Source organism: Carassius auratus, chromosome 31 (genome assembly GCF_003368295.1).
Source record: "Carassius auratus strain Wakin chromosome 31, ASM336829v1, whole genome shotgun sequence".
In the NCBI taxonomy this organism is placed as follows: Eukaryota; Metazoa; Chordata; class Actinopteri; order Cypriniformes; family Cyprinidae; genus Carassius; species Carassius auratus.
In genome coordinates this window covers 8,338,444-8,358,006 of record NC_039273.1, presented here as the reverse complement: position 1 = coordinate 8,358,006, position 19,563 = coordinate 8,338,444, and the positions used below count along the sequence as shown (strand labels likewise).

Below are 19,563 nucleotides of genomic sequence, written 5' to 3'. Positions count from 1 at the left end.
TGAAACACGTAACAACAACGTGACTCGTTTACAAAAAATACCATGGAATTTAACCATGAGTTGTTCAATTATAGTTCTTATTTATTTATTTATTAATTTATCTGAATAAAAAAAAAAAAAAAGTTTTTTTCTTTTGAAGTGCAAGTAGTAGCACTTTATTGACTACCTAATTTAAACTTGTTGCTATGAGGATGAAAAAATGTAATAAACATTACACTGTAATGAAAAAAATTACTGGTAATTTTCTTCCAGGGTATTATCTATTATCCATCCAATGAAGTGCAAAATTAAAGGTAACTTACAGGTAAAAAAAAAAAAAAAAAAAAAAAAAAAAAACCTATACAGAACATTTCTTCATTTGAATACAGTTCATTGCCCCGTACTTTTAGTGGTAGTGTTTATTTTGATTTATCTATTTATTTTTGGCTTCTATTAAATGTATGGCTTTTATTTAATAAAATAATCTTACAAAAAAATAAATAAATAAATAACACACAGCATTATTAAAAATTAATAGGATGTGGAGAAATGTATAAATGCTTGCCAATACTTTCCAAATAAAAACAAACAGAGATTTTATCATCAGCAACAACAGGCAATCACTGCCTAAAAATTTAAGTAATACAGCTCTACTTAAGATTCAGCCCTTTAGCATAAACAGTGGGTGAGGTGTCTATTGAGAATAAATGACAGAACTATCTAAAAACGATGCCATAAAAACTGTAAGGGTACACATTTGATTGCTCAATTACACAACAAACACCAATATCAAGATTTGTCATGAAAATACCTAGCAAAATGTCTTTGTGAGGGATCTCAATTAAAGCATTAGATCAGATGAGTTGTGCTGCCATTGAGACCAGGGAGCTGTCCGTGGAACTTTAAGATAAAGTTGGACACTGTTCAAAAACCACCATGCTTTTCTTGGAGCATGATGAAGTCCATGTAATAAAATGGAAATTTATAACACAACCCAGCCTTCAGTGAGGCCGTCCCACCAAAATGGACAACTAAACAGGCAGGGCAATTGTAAGTGTGGTGACCAAAGGCCAGCAAAACACTTCTAGGATGAAATGGCAAAAACTGTCCATCAACAATCGTTTCACTACACTTCATTTGCTTGGTCCCTTTGGGAAAGTGGCCGAAAGAAAGCCCATTTCGAGAAACTCCAGCATTAAGTCACTACTGGAGTGATCTAGAGCCATGTGAAGCATTTGAAAATGATGAAACTAAATTTATGCTCTTTGGCTTGAATGCACTGTGTTGACCAAGTAACATGTCCTCTATCATCAGTCAAGAATGTCTTTGGCAGCATTACGCCTGTGCCTATGGGTTGCTTTAAGAAACTGGAAAATTTGATGGAAATAAGGGGAATTTGCTAAGCTAAATCCTAAACCTTGAAGATAATCTGTTTGCAAAAAGCAAATACTATGTTATATAATTGGCCCGAAAAAAAAAAAAATATATTCAGCTATAAATATTTCTAAATTGAAGTTCAAAGTAATATTAAGTGTAATTTGGTACAGTAAGAGATTTATTAAATATTAACATATTAATCTGGTAAAAGCATTGAATAACAATGAATTTGGTAAATATTTTTAAATAAATAATATTCGGTTGTATAAAATTTAAGATTTTATTTTATCATTTAAAGTTGACTGGAAAAAAAATAAATGTCTTTCTCTCACTACAGTTTTAAGCTCACTACAGGAGATAAAATATATACACACATCACAAGCTTGGTATCTAATACTGCAATGTTGAACAAAATAATGATTGGTACAATCATTAGCAGTGCTGATATTTATAGAACATGTTAACGCTTTTGACTGGGGTGATATTAATGTCCATCTGCAATGCTACAGTAAATGCAGGTAGAGACTTTTAACTACATTTCCTTAAAGGGATACTCCACCCTAAAGTGAAAATGTTGTCATTAATCACTTACCCCCATCTCTGTTCGTCTTCGAAACACAATTTAAGATATTTTGGATGAAAACCTGGAGGCTTGAGACTGTCCCATAGACTGCCGAGTAAATAACAGTGTCAAGGTCCATAAAAGGTATGAAAAGTTACTGTTTTTTATGCTGAAGTACTTTCTTTTATGGTACTCTACAACAATTTATATTGTTTTTGTCTTATGTTGTTGTTGTTGTCGTAAAGGACATTGTTCAAATTTTTTTAAAATTGTGCTACAATCATGCAAAAAAAAAAGTGATGCAAATTTCTCCAAATCTGTTCTCATGAAGAAACATATATTATAATCTACATCTTAAAAGGCCTAAGGGTTCGTAAATTTGCAGCAAATTTTCATTTTTGGTTAAACTATTCCATTAACACTCAATTGTAATAAATGAATAGTAATAATAATAACAACAATAATAACAATGTCTGATAATGACAATAAAATCAAAATCACTGAAAGGGATTTTCTTTCACTTTTGGTTCAAATCTTTACATTGACTTTACATCAAAGGAGTGCAGTTTTAACACATTTTAAATGTATGTTTTAAACAATTCGCCAAAAATGAAAAACACTTTTACAATACCTTTCAGAGCTTGACAGTCCCTGATTACCAATCATTTTCAGTATATTAAAAAGAGCCTACTTCCTGACATCTTTTTTGTTTTCCTTGGAGAAAGAAAATTATACAGGTTTACAGTAAACGAAGGCATAATTATCATTTCTGAAAACTATCCTTTCAAGTGAAGACAATATATGTCAGAACCCTTGAAACACACTGATGATGAAAAGTCCTAGTTTTATTTATTTTTTTCCTCTGATTGTTGAAGAATAATTATGGAGGTCAGTTCACAAACACATGAACATGCTCTCAGGGCACTTGTAAATGTCACAGGCAATCAGTTCTCTCTGGCTCAATTCATTTCATTAGTCTGACTGATTAAATACCTGAGGATAAGCCAATACATCTTCAGTGCTCAATCTCTTTAAAGTGAGAGACCAGCTTTTAGAAAAGGAAGGATTTAGAAGGCAGGATAATTCTTTGCTCATTCATTTCCCTTTTCTGTGGGAGTTTTCATTTGTTTTTCTTGCTTGAAAAGATTTAGAAACCAGAGTAACAATGGGTTTTGTTTATGAACTATTTTTGATTCCAGATCAGCAATAGCAGCAAATGAACTAGAAAACTCATGAACATCGACAGAGACATATGGGCGTAAACAAATAGGCACATATATTTTTTCCGGTTTTGAAAGACATTACATAACAAATGCAGGTTTTTACCTGCAAAAGCAATTATTTTCATACAAAAAATGGTCTCTCTCACACACAGAAATGTGTGAAACGCTGAAAGTAACCAGATTCTTTGTCAACCAGACATTCATTGCCTTGGGCTCAAGGTGATATTAAACAATTCAGAGCTGTTCCACTCCAAGCAGCAATCGAGTTTGGATGACGTTCAGTTACCAAACACAGCCGTCACATGGCAATCTTGTCCTCACTGTGTGCTGCTGTAGCTTCGGTTTCAATCAAAAAGTCATCCAAATATTCTGTTACACCAAAGTGTTGTCTACTAGAATTAAAAATTGCTTAAAGGCAAATAAGGATACAAGATACAAAAAAAATATTTTTTGCTCTCTTAAATGCATTATTTTATAGGTTTAATTCCATTAATGCAAATCATATCAAGTATTATCAATATGGTGTCATAAAAAATAAATTAAATCATTACTTAGCAGTACAACTCAGGTGATAAATTACAAAGCATCATAGCAGAACAGTTATTTTGAATTTGTGACATAATGCAGTGGAGACACAATAATACCGATCAATTGAATGCATAACACTTTTATCACCATCCTATAAACCAGTAGTTTTTTAATTATTTTGCTTCAGGACCCAGATTTTTCATTTTCTATCCTCGCTGAATGTGAACCTGTATTATTTTTTGTCGTTGTCATTCTTGCTGTTACCTTGCAATACCACAACTATTAACTATTATTTGCTAGGTTGCATTCTGCCATTTGCACGTTAGAATAGTATTTGTTTCCCTGCTTTAAGAATAGACCTGTGACTGTGATACATCTTTGGGTCATGGCCCATCAGTTGATCCATCGCTATAAACAATCAAAAATAAGTTATCCTTCTTCCAAATCTCCCCTTCAGCACAGGAATTTACATATAATCATCTCCTCCCTGAAACTGTTCAGAATTCAAATGTACAGATGTGAGGAGACTTTATAAAAGAAGCTCTCAGACAGCTTGTCAGATCTGGGAAACATATGAAATATGAACACTTACCTACACATTCTTTTGGGTGCTCTGTAGCAATTCAGCTGTGAAATATGCATTTAAAACTAAGGTTTTGCTAACTGCACAGCAACCATTTTACAAACAACAGACATAATAAAAACAAATCTTTTTCTGCAAAGAAATACAAGCCATTTATTGCCTGTAAAAAATAGTGCTTCATAGCACTTTAAAAATGAAGGTAACAATTTTCATGTTTGAATTTTTTTATTTTTTATTTTTTACCTCATTTAATTTATTATCTGACTTGACTAAACTTAAAAAAGTAAACATGTTTACTTTCGGCTCCAGATTAGTCAGAGTACTTTTATGACCAAAGATGGCAGAATTCAAGTCGTGCACTTTCAAGTTCCTGCAGCAACTTAGCAATTGTATTGAGACGAGTGGGAATGTTAACAGATTGCTTTCTCCATGAAGTACAAAAAGGGTCAAGTTAATAATCAATATAAATCAATATGAATAAAACTGGCAAATGATCTAAAAATATTAATTTTAATGTGAATTAGACTTTATTTTTCAGCAATTCCTTCAAGCATAATAGCAAAAGTCTTGTAAAAACAAGTCATAATTTTTTGTGGAAGATTGTTTGGACTTTACAGTTCTGTAGCTCTTTTATCAGTTCATGCAAACAGAGTACAAACTCTTCTCTCTTCTGCACAGGCTCTAAACCTCTGTGACACAGACTTTTAAGTATGCTTGTTAAGTGAGCAATTAGACTATTGCTTAACCTTACCCCCACATTTATTTCAACTAATTGTAGAATAGTAGAGTCATTAATCCGGTAAGAACTCATTAGTATTCATAAAAAGCAATAAAGGTGGTCAGAGAGATTTATTTCTAAGGCAGACAAACAAAAATAGTGGAATAAGTGGTTTTAGTTTATATCGTTTCTCTTATATTTGTACCCCAAAAGACTGAAATTGATATATTTACTGACCAGAGATATTGTATGACTCAAGTTCTTGTGTGTATGATCTCATATGTCACATCGTGAACTATAGATAGTGCCATCAAACAAATTAGCACCATCACATGGGAACACATTTCAGTGGCGTTTATTTGAAGGACAAAGAGCAAAAGGAAATGGCCAGCTCTGCAATCATATGTTACCTGTCAGTTCACTTCATGAAGACTTCTGAGGCCCACTTGTAAAATTCTTAAATGTCAGGTCAATCTGCACGTAATACAGCATTTGTGGTAATCTTGTATTTTAATGTCTCCAACAGAGAGATCAGCTTAATACGACAAACCATTAGGTGAGTCATCCAATTGCATTCCCAACGGTTCCAGGTTTTCTCAACAGACTGAAGGGTATTTAGCTGGGCTATTTGCAAACTCCACTTTTCCTCTTGCTCACTTTCACTCTTGTGTCCATATCATCCTTTCTCTGGTTTAAGTGGTACACTATGAGGACCCACTTGAGTAAGTAACGAAAGGTAGATAATAAAAAAACAACATTTCATGTCAATGATGCAGAAAAATAATCGCAAGGATGATATCCACTAAATATCCAAAACATGTTTTGTTTTCCTCATTCAGGCTCACAGCGTGCTCTTCCCTGCATTTTCATTAGCTGCAAAGGTGTGTAATTTGGCTCCCTGGAGCCGCTTCTAGGTACAATTTGCAATAGCTAAGATCCAATGTCCTCTGGTACTTATTGGTAAACATGGGCAGCATCACCAATGTGGCTGGCAAAATTTCTTGGCCTGCAACAGAATTTTAGGGCTGCAGAGAAAATATTAGATGTTTTTCACCATACAAAAATGAACATTTGAATCATGAATAGAAATTAATATTTATATCTTTGTCATGTGTTCTTAAAATGCCAGAAAACCCCATAGCTCTGTTAAAAAACCAAATCCAATGAAGATAAAAAATAAATAGTCAACACTAATATTGGCAAAAACAATACATTTCTTATTTAGGCTATACTGAATTATTTTCATTGATATTTATCAGAACAGAAAGACATGTTTTTTCCATCACATCTCTCGTAATGTACTTAGAATGTTCAGAATTCAGAATTTAGGGATTGCTTTCTCCACAAAGGAGATGAAATGATGTTTGAAATTATTTTTCTTTGTAATGTAAAGAATTATGATATTTATGTTAATATTAAGAACTTTGATATTTAATTAAAAAAATACAAGAAGGGACTTTTTATATAACAATCAAAATTGACTGGAATGCAAAAACAAAATAGCAAACTTATGTTTCTGATGAGTCATGAAAAGAGTAACTTGGGTCAATTCTGATTTCATGTTGACTTTTGATAGCTTTTCACAAATGCTTTTTGTAAAATAAATACTTTTTCTTTGACTACCTCCATGCATTATGTCATGTCTTTTTAGGGCTACTTCTCACCTTCAATCAGCAAAAGATAAAAAAATAAAAAAAGGGAAACCCTTCCTTCTGAAGTTCAATACTCGTCAACTTCTTCCAAAGCCTGATTCCTGATTACTGCTGTGCATTGCTCTCTGTCACCCCTCAACTCCTTTAGCCAGAGCCTAGCATTTAAGAACAGATTACCGCTGGATTATGGGTATGGTCCAAAGTGCTCTCTCCGCACCCAGAGCACGTCCCTATAGCCCCTGATGCCTGCTCGGAGAGTGCTGAGAGCCTTTTCTCAGACAGCTGGGCCATGGCTGACTGTGTTCTCCCTTGGAGAGAAATTTTCAGAACTAAAGGCTTGCTATCTCTAAACCTTACCAGTACCTGGTAAAGGACAGACTGTTTGTGACAAGTAAACTCAATGGCCCTTTCAGAACTGCATGGATTTTTTTATTTATTTCTTTTTGGAACCATTTTTGCAGATGGGGGGAATGTTTGGTATTACAGTACGTGCTATGAATCTAAGCTCATGGAGTAGACATAAGTGCACAGTTCTGGAAGGGTGCAAAGTACAGACATAATGTTTCCTTTTACGGGCTAAAATACACTGCAATTAAACCCCTCAGCACTCACTTACTGTATAATGCAGCCAAGACCAATAATGTGCTGATTTGCCTCGGGTTTACATTGACATTTGCCACAGTTCAGGGGTGTAAGAAGGTTGAGCACTATGTCATAAATGTATTTAAATGGCAAAGTATCTACGCAGCCACAAAACTGAGTGGAAGTATTTTTCCACAAGTATAATTATTCTCAAATATTTTTCTTCTTCTTAGTTTTACGAAGAGACTTAGCTTCACTTAACTTTGATGCAAAAACTTTAGAAGGAACCATTTTAAACAAAATGTTTTCAATGTTCTGACTGTGTAAGGGTGTAGCACACGTTAAATAAAATAAATCTTTAAATTCTTTGGACATTAATAGTAAATTAAATAATTTGTTATGTAATTGTTTATGACTAAAAAAGTATTTCTACTTTATTTAAGTTCCTCTATACTGTATCTATGACATTTTACACTGAAACAGAATGGTTTACTATTAGAAAGTTTATATTTTATTTACAATTTCCATATAATTGTTTTTAGTATGCACACATAACGTGCATTATATGTCATAAACACATATGTTGGCTTTGTTGGATTTAAGTTGTGATGACCTGCAAAATATTTAAATTAAATGATGGTCTAAAGAGACCTCTTTTTTTTATCAAATCAGTAAGTATTTAACACCCCTGCTGCTGCTCTTGGCACCCTTGACTCCCAAAAATTCAAAAATACCAAAATTCAGCTGCAAGAATATACGAGCAAGTCCTGACTGTCTGAAATCAAACCACCACTCAGAGTATCTGATCATCATTGATATAAACTCTCCCTGGTATCTGCTACCTTTATCTGGTGTGTGATCTGTCTCTTGATTTGGACTCTGTAATGAGGTGCCGTATTGATCTGTTGAGTGCACATGGAATACATCGCAGTGAGCCATCTGCCAGACTGCACTAATTCAGACTGATTGCACCAGCATTAGCACAATGCACAAGCAAGTATATACTGTAGGAGCCATTACCATGGTAGCAGCATTGTGACAGCATCACAACTTCCTGCAGGTACTTTTATGGGAAATAACAGGTAGATGTTGGTTAGTTAATATTTCACCAAAGAATACAAATTTTGTCATAATTTACTCACCATCATGTTGTTCAAAATCTGTATCATTTTCTTTCCACTGTGAAAATGAAAAATGAAAGCCATACAATACATTCCAGTACATGTACACAAATAAAAGGTCACATGAAACTCTCACTGAATTATTTTATAGTGAAGAGTTGGACTGATGAATAATAATAAACCACACTGTATCTCACACTGATCTGAGTTCACATGAATACAGTGACAATCCATCCATCATTTCTGTTATCTCAGCTCCACATTTGCCAGCAAAAACACATTTACAAACTTTCTGCATGCTATTTTAATGCCCTGCCAGCAAACTTTCAGAGTGGTTTGTTTTGTCTTGACTCAAGAGTTATTAGTTAACATACCTGTTAACATTACAGTTTATCACCAGCCAGCCTGCAAAATGAATCAATGCATCAAAACAGAATTAATGTTAAAATGTTGTCTAAAATTCGTCTGCATTCCACATTTCTCCTGCTTTCCACTTAATTTCTTCTCTTTTGTTTTTCTTGCCCTTCTCTGAATTTGGAATCTAAAGCTGTAACAAAGATGAAGAGATTTCTAAATCAACTTTTTTTCTCTCTGTACCAGGTTCTGTTCTAAAGGCCTTGGCTGGCTTATATATTATAAAGCAGCTTCCCATTACAAGACAATGGTTTAGTAGAATACAGTATGAATTCTGCCTTTTAGGGGTTACAAATACACATTGAAATGTGATATTCATGAAATTGTTTTCTATACAATGCCACAAATCACACAAACTTTAAACTGATTATAGGAAATATGCAATGCATTATCATAATGGAACCAACTGTTTTATGGTAATTAAGCATGTGGAGAAATTGGCACAGGCTCACTTTCTTCCAAACAAACAAGATACACGGTCCATCATATGCAGCTTTAATTTTACATTCTTTGGATTTCACAAACTGATGCTCCAACCCCCATCCCACCCCCTTTCTATTGAGCAAACAGATTTTATAATGAAAGTAAATTATGCAATTCTGATGGCAATTTTCCTCAAGGGTTTTCCATTAGGACAGTAACAGCAGTTCATTTTCCCCAATAAAGTAAGAATGAGAGAAGAGGGTGAAAGAAATGATCATAACAATTCCTGTTCTGACATAAACACTAACAATTAATTTTAATTAAGGTGAATGTGCTCATTTGCTTGCTTAACATTGCAGAGAAAAAGCCAAATTAGAGGAACAACAACATCCTCTTTTATGATTATATGTAGGCCTATGCAATTCTTCTTTCTGTAGCAGTTGTACACAGATAAACAATGAGGATTTAAACCAGGTCATTTTATCATAGCTGATAGATTATTGATGGAATAATAGCAGTAAATAACTTCTAGATTTGTTCAGATTTATTGAGTAGAATCGCAGTTTGTATGCCTGCTTTTTGAACTACAACTCCTTTTTTACAATGGGTGAGTTCCTAATAAAAAACACGTCATCGCGGAAATTATGAAAATACGTGCAAGAGAGCTTTAAAATAACTTTATGTATCCCAGACCTAAAGAAACGTCTGTTGGTCATTTGGTAAAATTTGACAATTAGTCAAATGACAGGCTCTTCTACAAACAGAAACCATAGGAAAGAATGCAATGTATATTCAGAAAAAAAAAAACTTGCACTGATTGTCATGACTACATGAAAGTTAAAACTGAGTAGAATGATACATTTTATTTAGCCATAATAATGACATCATTCTTTGGACAATTAATAAATATTCTTTCTACCTGTTTTATTCAAATAAAGATCAAAAATGTTCCCATGCCAAATGTTCCACAGTCTAAATGCTGGTTTGTTTTAGACAGCATGGATTCAGTCAAGAAATGTTTACAGAAGCTGCTCTGAATTTCACGCTGTCAGAACGCAGCCGTCATAGCATTATCATCCCTAGAATCTGTGCTGGATCTCTTTGGTTTCATACTAGCCTTTATTGTTAATTCTGAGCAGACTTAAGCTGTCGAGTCTGATGTCTGGAGAACGAGAGGTGAGAATGACATCTGTCCATCCACTGTTCTCTTATCACTCTCATCTCGGATCCAATCCTGTCTTCCAGAGAATGATGCTACTTCTTTCATTCTGTTTTGTGTGATTTCTAAACATTGGTTTGACATACCATACACACACACACACACACACACACACACATTCCTGTACATCAATACATACCAGTCCAGAGTTGGAATAATTAAGAATTTTTGTATGTTTTTGAAAGAAAAAGAAGTGTCTAATGCTCACCGAGGCTGCATTTATTTAATCAAAAATACAGTAAAACAGTAATATTCTCAAATACTAAAATAATAAAAAAGTTTTCTATTATAATATATTTTAATATGCAATTTGTGCTAGTAAAGTTGAATTGTTCAGCAGCCATTACTCCAGTCTTCAGTATTTATTTTTCTAATTTCATATTTCTAACCTTATATTTATCATAGAATTATGAAAAAAAAAAATCAACAGTGTCCACAAAAATATTAAGTAGTGAAAACTGTTCAACATTACAAAAAAATTCAGCTTTGCCATTACATGAAATAAATACGTTAAAATAGAGAATAGTTCATTTAAGTTGTAATAATACTTTACGATATTACTTTAGATGATATTCAAAACTGAAATGTAGAAAACAGCATTAAATTTTTTGAAGCCAAACTTAACTCACTTTTTATTCCTTTTTTTTTCATAAAAAACTAAAGAATAGTTTTCATAAAGAAGCTAATTTGATCATTCTAAAATGAGCGCTGTTGTGTTGTAAGGCTCTAGTATTCTTTACTGATGCTGTGTGTTGATCTTGAACGACAGTTTCATATTGTTTTGATGGTTCTTGATGACTTTGAACATTTATCCACCTAACCAAGCCCTGCTGTCATAACACTTCATACTTCACAATCACAACAACAGAGAAGAAGTGCATTTATTTTTATAACGGGAAGTGTAAAGCAGCAACATGTGAAGGAAAACCTAAACATACACTGTATATCATAGCAGATACCGGTTCATCTCAATAAATTAGAATGTCATGGGAAAAAAATCATTTATTTCAGTTATTCAACTCAAATCGTGAAACTTGTGTATTAAATAAATTCAATGCACACAGACAGAAGTAGTTTAAGTCTTTGGTTCTTTTAATTGTGATGATTTTGGCTCACATTTAACAAAAACCCACCAATTCACTATCTCTATGCACTATTCACATTTAGCAAGACATATTGGAGCACTTATGCTTCCTTCTGCTGACCAGCATTTTGAAGATGCTGATTTTATTTTAAAGCAGGATTTGGCACCTGCCCACACTGCCAAAAGCATCAAAAGTTGGTTAAATGACCCTGGTGTTGGTGTGCTTGACTGGCCAGCAAACTCACCAGACCTGAACCCCAGAGAGAATCTTGTCAAGAGGAAAATGAGAAACAAGAGACCAGAAAATCAGATGAGCTAAGGCCACTGTCAAAGAAACCTGGGCTTCTATACCACCTCATCAGTGCCACAAACTGATCACCTCCATGCCACGCAGAACTGAGGCAGTAATTAAAGCAAAAGGAGCCCCTACCAAGTATTGAGTACATGTACAGTAAATGAACATACTTTCCAGAAGGCCAACAATTCACTAAAAAGTTTGTTTTGTTGAGATAGTGAATTGGTGGATTTTTGATAAATGTGTGCCAAAGTCATCACAATTAAAAGAACCAAAGACTTAAACTACTTCAGTCTGTGTGTATTGAATTTATTTAATACACAGGTTTCACAATTTGAGTTGAATTACTGAAATAAATGAACTTTTCCACGACATTCTAATTTACTGAGATGCACCTGTACATGCTTTCTATTCTTAAACATCAGAGAAACAGTCCATACTAATCCCTGCTTTTTCATGGTGTCATTATATGCTCACTGACAATGTTATGTAATATAATAAAGTTACAATATATTATTTGATCTGTTATGAATGCCTAATAAATGTAATATTCGAAATGACATTCTTCAAAACTTTTGTATTTTTTATTTTAATAGCCAACAATAAAATGTGTACGCTATGAAATGTCCTCTCAATCTTCTCAAAACACGGGAGAGGAAAGCATGTGGAGATTAAGGCGAGACACTGCAGGTAAAAACAATGTTTTTTCAAGCACCTGTCAATTTTGAGATTTTGGGCTTTTTGGTTTTTCATAAAGCGCTTTTTCAAACTAGTGGAAGGAAAACATCCAAAAGACACTGTTAAGTGTTTCTTTTATAGCACTTTATCTGTTTGTGTCAATAGATTTCAATTACAATACATATTTTTAAAGGCCGTTTTCTCAAAATGAGTTTTTTCTTCAACACTGAGCCATAAATCTCCACTTCAGTTGCACGTACACACACCAAACTTGACATTTTTATTCCTGTCTGTATTCTGAAGATTTTTACAGAGGGATTTGTTCATATATATTTTCCTTGATTATATACAACATTTTATTCCCCCCAAAATTGTGAAAATATATTGTTTTCTGGCTGTTCAAAGTATTTTCTGAATTATGGAGTGACAAAAAAAGATAACCAGAATTCCCTCTGTAAAAACATTTGACTCTAATATGTCAAAAAAATTAAACAAAAAATTTGAAACTGACTTCATCTAGTTTTCAGATTTTTGTACTAGAAATGTATGCAAATTAGCACATATTTCATTAAAGAATGTCTCATTTGCATATTTAAACATAACATTTTTGAAAACTTGTAATACAAAAAATGTTTGCAATAATCAATGTAATCAATCAACTGGGTAAGTAAGGTGATAACTATTAGTTATTTTTTTTTCCCTATTCACCTGCAGTGTCTCGCCTTAAGCAATAAATCAACCGACTAAAATGAGAGAGAAAGTGGTACTATTTTTCATGTTTACGTCTTGTTTATTAAGAGTTCCTCAGGTGTAACAAATGGGATTTTGTTTTTCTTCGCTTCACGCCTGGTTGGCTGCCTATATTGTGAAGCATTATGATAAATGAATAATTGATTGGCGAATATCTCGCCATTGCACTCAGGGAAAATCAAAATGCACTTTGAAAGACACCGGACTTACTGCGTGCTTAATGAGAAAGGAAATGATTTCCCTCTTTGCCTCTTTTTAGACCACCTTTGGTGTCACAAATAAAACAAAATGTTTCTCAGGCTTCATTATCCTTCGACTGCCAGAGGCCAGGGCCCGTCTTCTCCTGCCATCTAGTGGTGGGACAAGTAAGTGAATCTTACACTGATAACAGACGTGAAGAATCTCTATTTGTCCAGGTCACATGTTACCCTAAAAAAATGAAATGATGATGTATTGATAAATAACAAGTTACCAAGAATGACGTCATTAATTTCTTGCAATTTGTATCATGTAAATGACAATCAAGCACACACAATCAAGTCAAATATTAAATACAATTAATACTATTCATAATAATAATGTTTATTTATTCAGCTGGTCAGTCAGTCCATTCCAGTCCTAAAAATGTTTATCTTAATAATGTGAGTGTTAGTAACACACAATGATGTATAGGCTATCATTATGAACACAAGCATTATGACATGGATTTCAGCTAAAAAATATATATAACAATTAGAAAATTACGTTAATTTCTCACATTTTGCTATTATTTGATGACAATTATGCACACATAATTAAGAAAAACTGTAATATTTTTTTTTCAATATTTCTTTAGATAAATAATATTACATAAACTAAATATAAATATTCACACACCTTACTACTAATAACTTGTTTTCATTATATTAAATGACATCATTAAAAACGAATACACACACACACATTTAAAACATTCATACATACACATACATAAATATATACACACACCTTTTAATAGTACTATTAATATTAATAGCAACAGTTATTATCATTAATCGTTTTGATGCTTTATTTTTACAGTCCATTAATTAAATGTTTCATTTGTAATACTTACATTTATGTGTTTTATTGATTTTGGGCTGAGTTAAAAAAAAGTTATTAATTAGCTATGCAAAGTTAGTTCAGTAAGTACAATTATTATGAATACAAGCATTACATGACACAAGCTTTTACCAATGAATTTAATCTAAAATAAAAAAGGACAACATTTTTTTTTTGTAAGGTCAAAAAAAATCTTTATTTGGACTTGGAATGGTTCACATCCAGACACTGGGATGGTGTACGGTAACATCACGGGGGGTTATCCAACCATTCAAACACTCATTTGAGAACAGCACCACTAGACAAAAAGTGTTTAGAGGAGGAAAAAAACAGTTTTCACAACCCACTACTACAGACAGACTGTGTCCTGTGGAACGTTGTGTCCAGAGAAGGAGACAGCCTATATTTTCTGTTATCTTAGCATACATACAATAAACACCCATTGTGGCATAGGTACAATACACGCCCAATGTAGCATACATTCCCAAAACATACTTCCAATAACATCACATACAGTCTATTAAGTACAGGGATGCACCAAGTGCCTTAGTAATCGTGCAAGTACCATACAACATCCTATTATCAGACCAGCATGGCCTTAAATACTGCAATGCATTAGCTTGGGCAGAAGATTTAAATTTACAGCAAATGTATATACGCTTTTCACAGCACAGCCTTTAGTTCACTGGCAGAGGAGAGATAAACAGAGATGAATGGCACAACCATGACTATTTTAGTATGTTACAGATGGCAGTTTCTGTAAACTTGGTATAATATATAATCAAACTTCATCTCTTTATATGAGCGCTAATATACAGTATGTACTAAATGAGCTGTACAACAGATATATGAGAACATAATGCACTGACTTTCCCAGCAGAACAAGAAGTCTGATACTCAAGTATTCAAATTCATGAAATTTCATTAAACTCATGACACTCGAAGGCATGATTACAGCATGAGTAAAGACAGCGTATGGTTGTGGATTTCTTGACGCACACTGATTTATGTGATCCTTTGGTGCATGGCTGTTAGTGCAAGCTAGAGTTAAGAATGCCTACAGTGACACCAAGACAAAAAAATAAAGATGTAGAAAATGAGAAACGTGAGAAATGTGGTTACATTTGTAACAAAAAGCCTCATGTCTGCCAACTGTTTTTTTTTTTTCCTGCCTAGTCTTTGTCAATGAATGATCAATACCAGCACTGACCAACAGAGGGCGATGTGAGCAGGGACAGGCCACCAGAGGGCAGCATTTATCTTAGCCCTTATGCGTACACAAAGGGTCATCTGGTAAATCCACACTGAACAAGGGTTAATAGGTTCTGCAGGGCCTCTCAAAACATTTTTATAAATAAAATGTCATGCCTTTCATGATTACTGGATGAGGATTTATTATTATTATTATTATTATTATTATTAAATATTAATAAAAATAACATTTTCAATTTATAGATGTCAAATCGAAAAGTTGTTACATTTAATTTTAATTTCGATTTCGATTTTTGATTTGAGAATAACAAAAATACTCACAACTATATTTACTATAGATATTGACATGACTTAACTTTCAAGGCCTGGAAATCCCGATTTTAGGATTCCCTGATATTTCCAGGTTTTCTATGAACTTCGAGAACCCTTCATCCCCAAATCACAGAAGAATGACCCAAAACGACCTGTTTCATACATTGAATGATTCATTATGTATTGCATGTTCCTTTACTGTAAACAGAATCAAGCCCTCATCCATCCAGGTGTAATTATGCTGAATTTAAATGCTGAATTTAAATGAACACCCAGAAATAGATATGTGCCCATAGTAGAAAAAAAAAATCTTTATGCATATGTTAAAATGACACCTATTGGGAAGTGATATGGTTGGAGATATTAGAAACAAAATTGAGTCTAATCCTCGCAGCTACAGACCCGGTTCCCCATCGCTCCCTTGTGGCTGAAGGCTAAAATATTTTGGGACATTGTGTGTTGTATCTAGGGAAAGGCACCGCTATCTTTCTTTGAACAGTGTTTCTTGGAAAAGAAAAGCATGTGCAAGTCGGTCTCCCTCACATGCGGACAACAGGCCCATGCTTCTACACAGCTGAGGAATTCAGACAGAAGCTAATTACCAGTCATTGACAAAATCATCTGTTAAAAGTAATTCAAGGTGGCAGCAACAATACAGTACAAGGAGTCTCAAAAGAGATTTAATTTTTATTTTTTTTTTATTTTTTTTGTATGCTCCAAATGCAAGAGTAAATCAGTATGGCACCAACAGGAAATATACGACTAATGCAGACGGATGATGTAACAGCTCAAGCATGACATCAAACACAAATCTAGAAATATTACTAGATTAAAAATTGTGCGTAGTAACAGTACTGTTTTCTTGGGAGAACCGTTTTTAATGTCATAAATTTTTTTTTCCCTAGACAAGCTTTCACATACTGTCATTCTGATTTGACTGCATGAAGTGGCGTATCCTAAACCAAACTGCAAAAGGAAAATCAGTGAAGAAGATTAATTTAAAGCTTTGGGCTCAGTGTGTTTAAGTGGATATCTAGGTCAGTCGGGCAAATTTGTGTACACGGCTGGTATTCCCCCTTCGAGCACAGCTCAGGGAGGAGGGGTAACACTGAAGATGAACCAGAGATGATATGACAGATTGGGGGCAGTGGAGTTTCTCTTGGAGGGGTTCTAGAGGCATAAATCTTGCTTGAAGAAGAAAATTCTTAATTTTAGGATTTTTTTTATTTTTGTAAATATATATATATATATATATATATATATATATATATTTTTTTTTTTTTTTTTTTTTTTTTTTTTTTTTTTTGATTTTTCTGAGATTATTATTATTATTATGTCGATTAAATGTTTTTTTGAAAAATGATCATTAAAAGTCCCGGGTACATTTGGTGCAATTCACCATTTTACTTGGGTTGCCTGTGTGTCCTCTGGTTATTTTAGCAAGCATTTATATTCATATAATCAGCTGACAGAGTATAAATGGGATACATGTACAAAGCAGGACTATTTGAAATATGTAAATGATGGATGCTTGCAATAACATGGAGCTCATTGGAATGCCTTAAAACCAGACTAAAATTGATTCATTCTTTGTCTGCTTCTTGGTTGTAAATGTTTTTGATAAAAGCCGTTCTATGCTCCCTGCTTGTTCTGTCCTCGGCTGTACAAGATTGACACTTAAAAAAAAAAAAGAATCTACCCAAAATTTATATACAATTAAAACTACATTTTACCACAGATTTCTTAAAATTAGTTGGTATATTGGTTTTCTGCATCTCATATATGTTTACCGCTTGGCTATGTTGTTACATGTATATCGCTTATTCTACAAACGAAAGGCATTACAATTTCAAATACAATATATCTCTATTTACAACAGCTCAAAGGTAGCTGGCCGTGTTATACAGTATTCGAGTCACCGCTTGGTTCTATTATTATGTACAGTCCAGTTCTGGAGGGCAGGAGTTATCACTTATTTTAGAAGAGTCCTCCAATGAGAGTTTATTCACTGAATAACAGAACTCTTCTGGCCAACCAGTGTAGAGAGAAACTCATTTAATCTTGCTCTAAATAAAGTTCACATAAAAATGTGGCCAAAAAGGACAACTTAATATTAATTCTGAGGTAAAAAAAAAAATTAATAATAATAGTAATAATAATAAAAAAGAGGAATTAATCATATTTTTTTTCAACTTTCTTTTTATCATAGCAAGAAATTTACCCTTGAATTGTCTTTTTTCCTTTTAAAGTTTTTTGTCTTTTTGTTTTTTTTATTTACATTTTTTTCAGAGAGGGTCGGAAATGATGGAAAGGATGGAATGGGGAAATCACCTGAGCCAGACTCAACTCACATCATCCACAACCAGGTTCGACAGGTCAGACTACTATGCCACAGCTCCGATGCATTTCAACAACTCTTAAAGGCTCAAAAAATCAATTCAAAAAGAAATGAGAAGCACTTCTGAACTTCCTTCCTGGTATGAGCACCAGAGCAGGTAGGTACACCGCACTAGGGGTCTGCTGCTACATTGTCCCAGGGTTCTCGCCGGAGTTGGCAGAGGAAGCTGCAGCATTGCTCGGAAACATCTTCTCTGTGGGGGTCACGGCGGGGCTTCCCACCCCGGAGGAGCTGGAGCTGCTGGAGCGGTGCTGCGTGGGCGGGGGTCGCATGGGTCTCATAGGTGGAGGTCTGAGCTGGGCTCCGGCAAATCTGGCAGACATGGCCGGTTTAAAGGTGGTCATCATCTCCGAGGTGGAGCTGCTGCTGCGTCTCAGGGCCGCATCCGGATCTCGGATCATGATGGTGTGTAAGGGACTCGCTGGCTCTGAGCTAACAGGGTTCTTGAGCGGTTCTAAAGTATCCAGAACAACATCCGGAGCTTGTTTGGCTGTGTTCTGGCGTTCCAGTTCACGGAGCTCATGAAGTGCCGTGTTCATTGTCTTCTCAATATCCTGTAACACAAAAATATAGTTTACTTTTTACACAGTTTTGTTCGTTTGTTTGTCACAGATTCTTTGAAATCATATAAATGGCATTTTCTTTTTATTCTATAATGGCACTGAATTGTACTCAATAAAAATAACAATTAATATTTAAACCAAATTTTCAAGCATTCATAACCTAGTTCACATTTTTGTCAACAGTATATATATATTTTTTAATTTTCGACCAAATATATAATAACTTTTGATATTTTTCATTTCAGTCTAAGATTACAAAATTACAAGATAAACAAAAAATAAAATTTGAAATTAGACCTACATTTTAGATATAAACTAGCTTATTAATGCCATTTTTGAATAAAGTGAATATTTAAATTCGGTCAATATTTTGTCATTCATTTCTTTTTCAGCCATTTTAATGAAAACATTGTTGACAAGAAAATATTTAAAGTAAAATCAAATGTTCATTTTTTTTATTCAGAACCTAGTTTGCATTTTTGACAAAATATTCACTGAATTGAGTCATTTTTGTCTTATTTTGATGGGATACATTTCACAAAGATTTACATATAATTATTAAAAAAAAATAATAAAGCTCAAACTCAAGCCAGATTTGTTTAAATCCGATGACGCGAGAAATTATCAATAACTTCAGTTTGCCGGTTTCTGCACAGAATGTATTTACAGAGGTATATGGCCTTAGAAATCTCTCATCTTTCCTGGAAATTCATCTTACTTTCTTTCGAAGCCAAATAGTATATCATGGGGGCAGATTATGTTTGATTCACAGTGTTGCTGCCATCTTGATAATGACGACTATAAACTCAC

At 33.8% G+C, this 19,563-nt stretch overlaps 1 protein-coding gene across 2 annotated transcripts in view; it reads right to left on the bottom strand.

Moving 5' to 3' along the window:
- Positions 1-17,094: 17,094 nt before the first annotated feature.
- Positions 17,095-19,563, bottom strand: part of LOC113050447 (SLIT-ROBO Rho GTPase-activating protein 3-like) — a 71,993-nt gene continuing 69,524 nt past the window's right edge. For both annotated transcript variants that reach the window (XM_026213409.1, XM_026213410.1), the window contains exon 22: positions 17,095-18,744. In XM_026213409.1, coding sequence (XP_026069194.1) covers positions 18,316-18,744 — 429 coding nt within the window. In that variant the 3' untranslated portion in view covers positions 17,095-18,315. The remainder of the gene's footprint in view (positions 18,745-19,563) is intronic.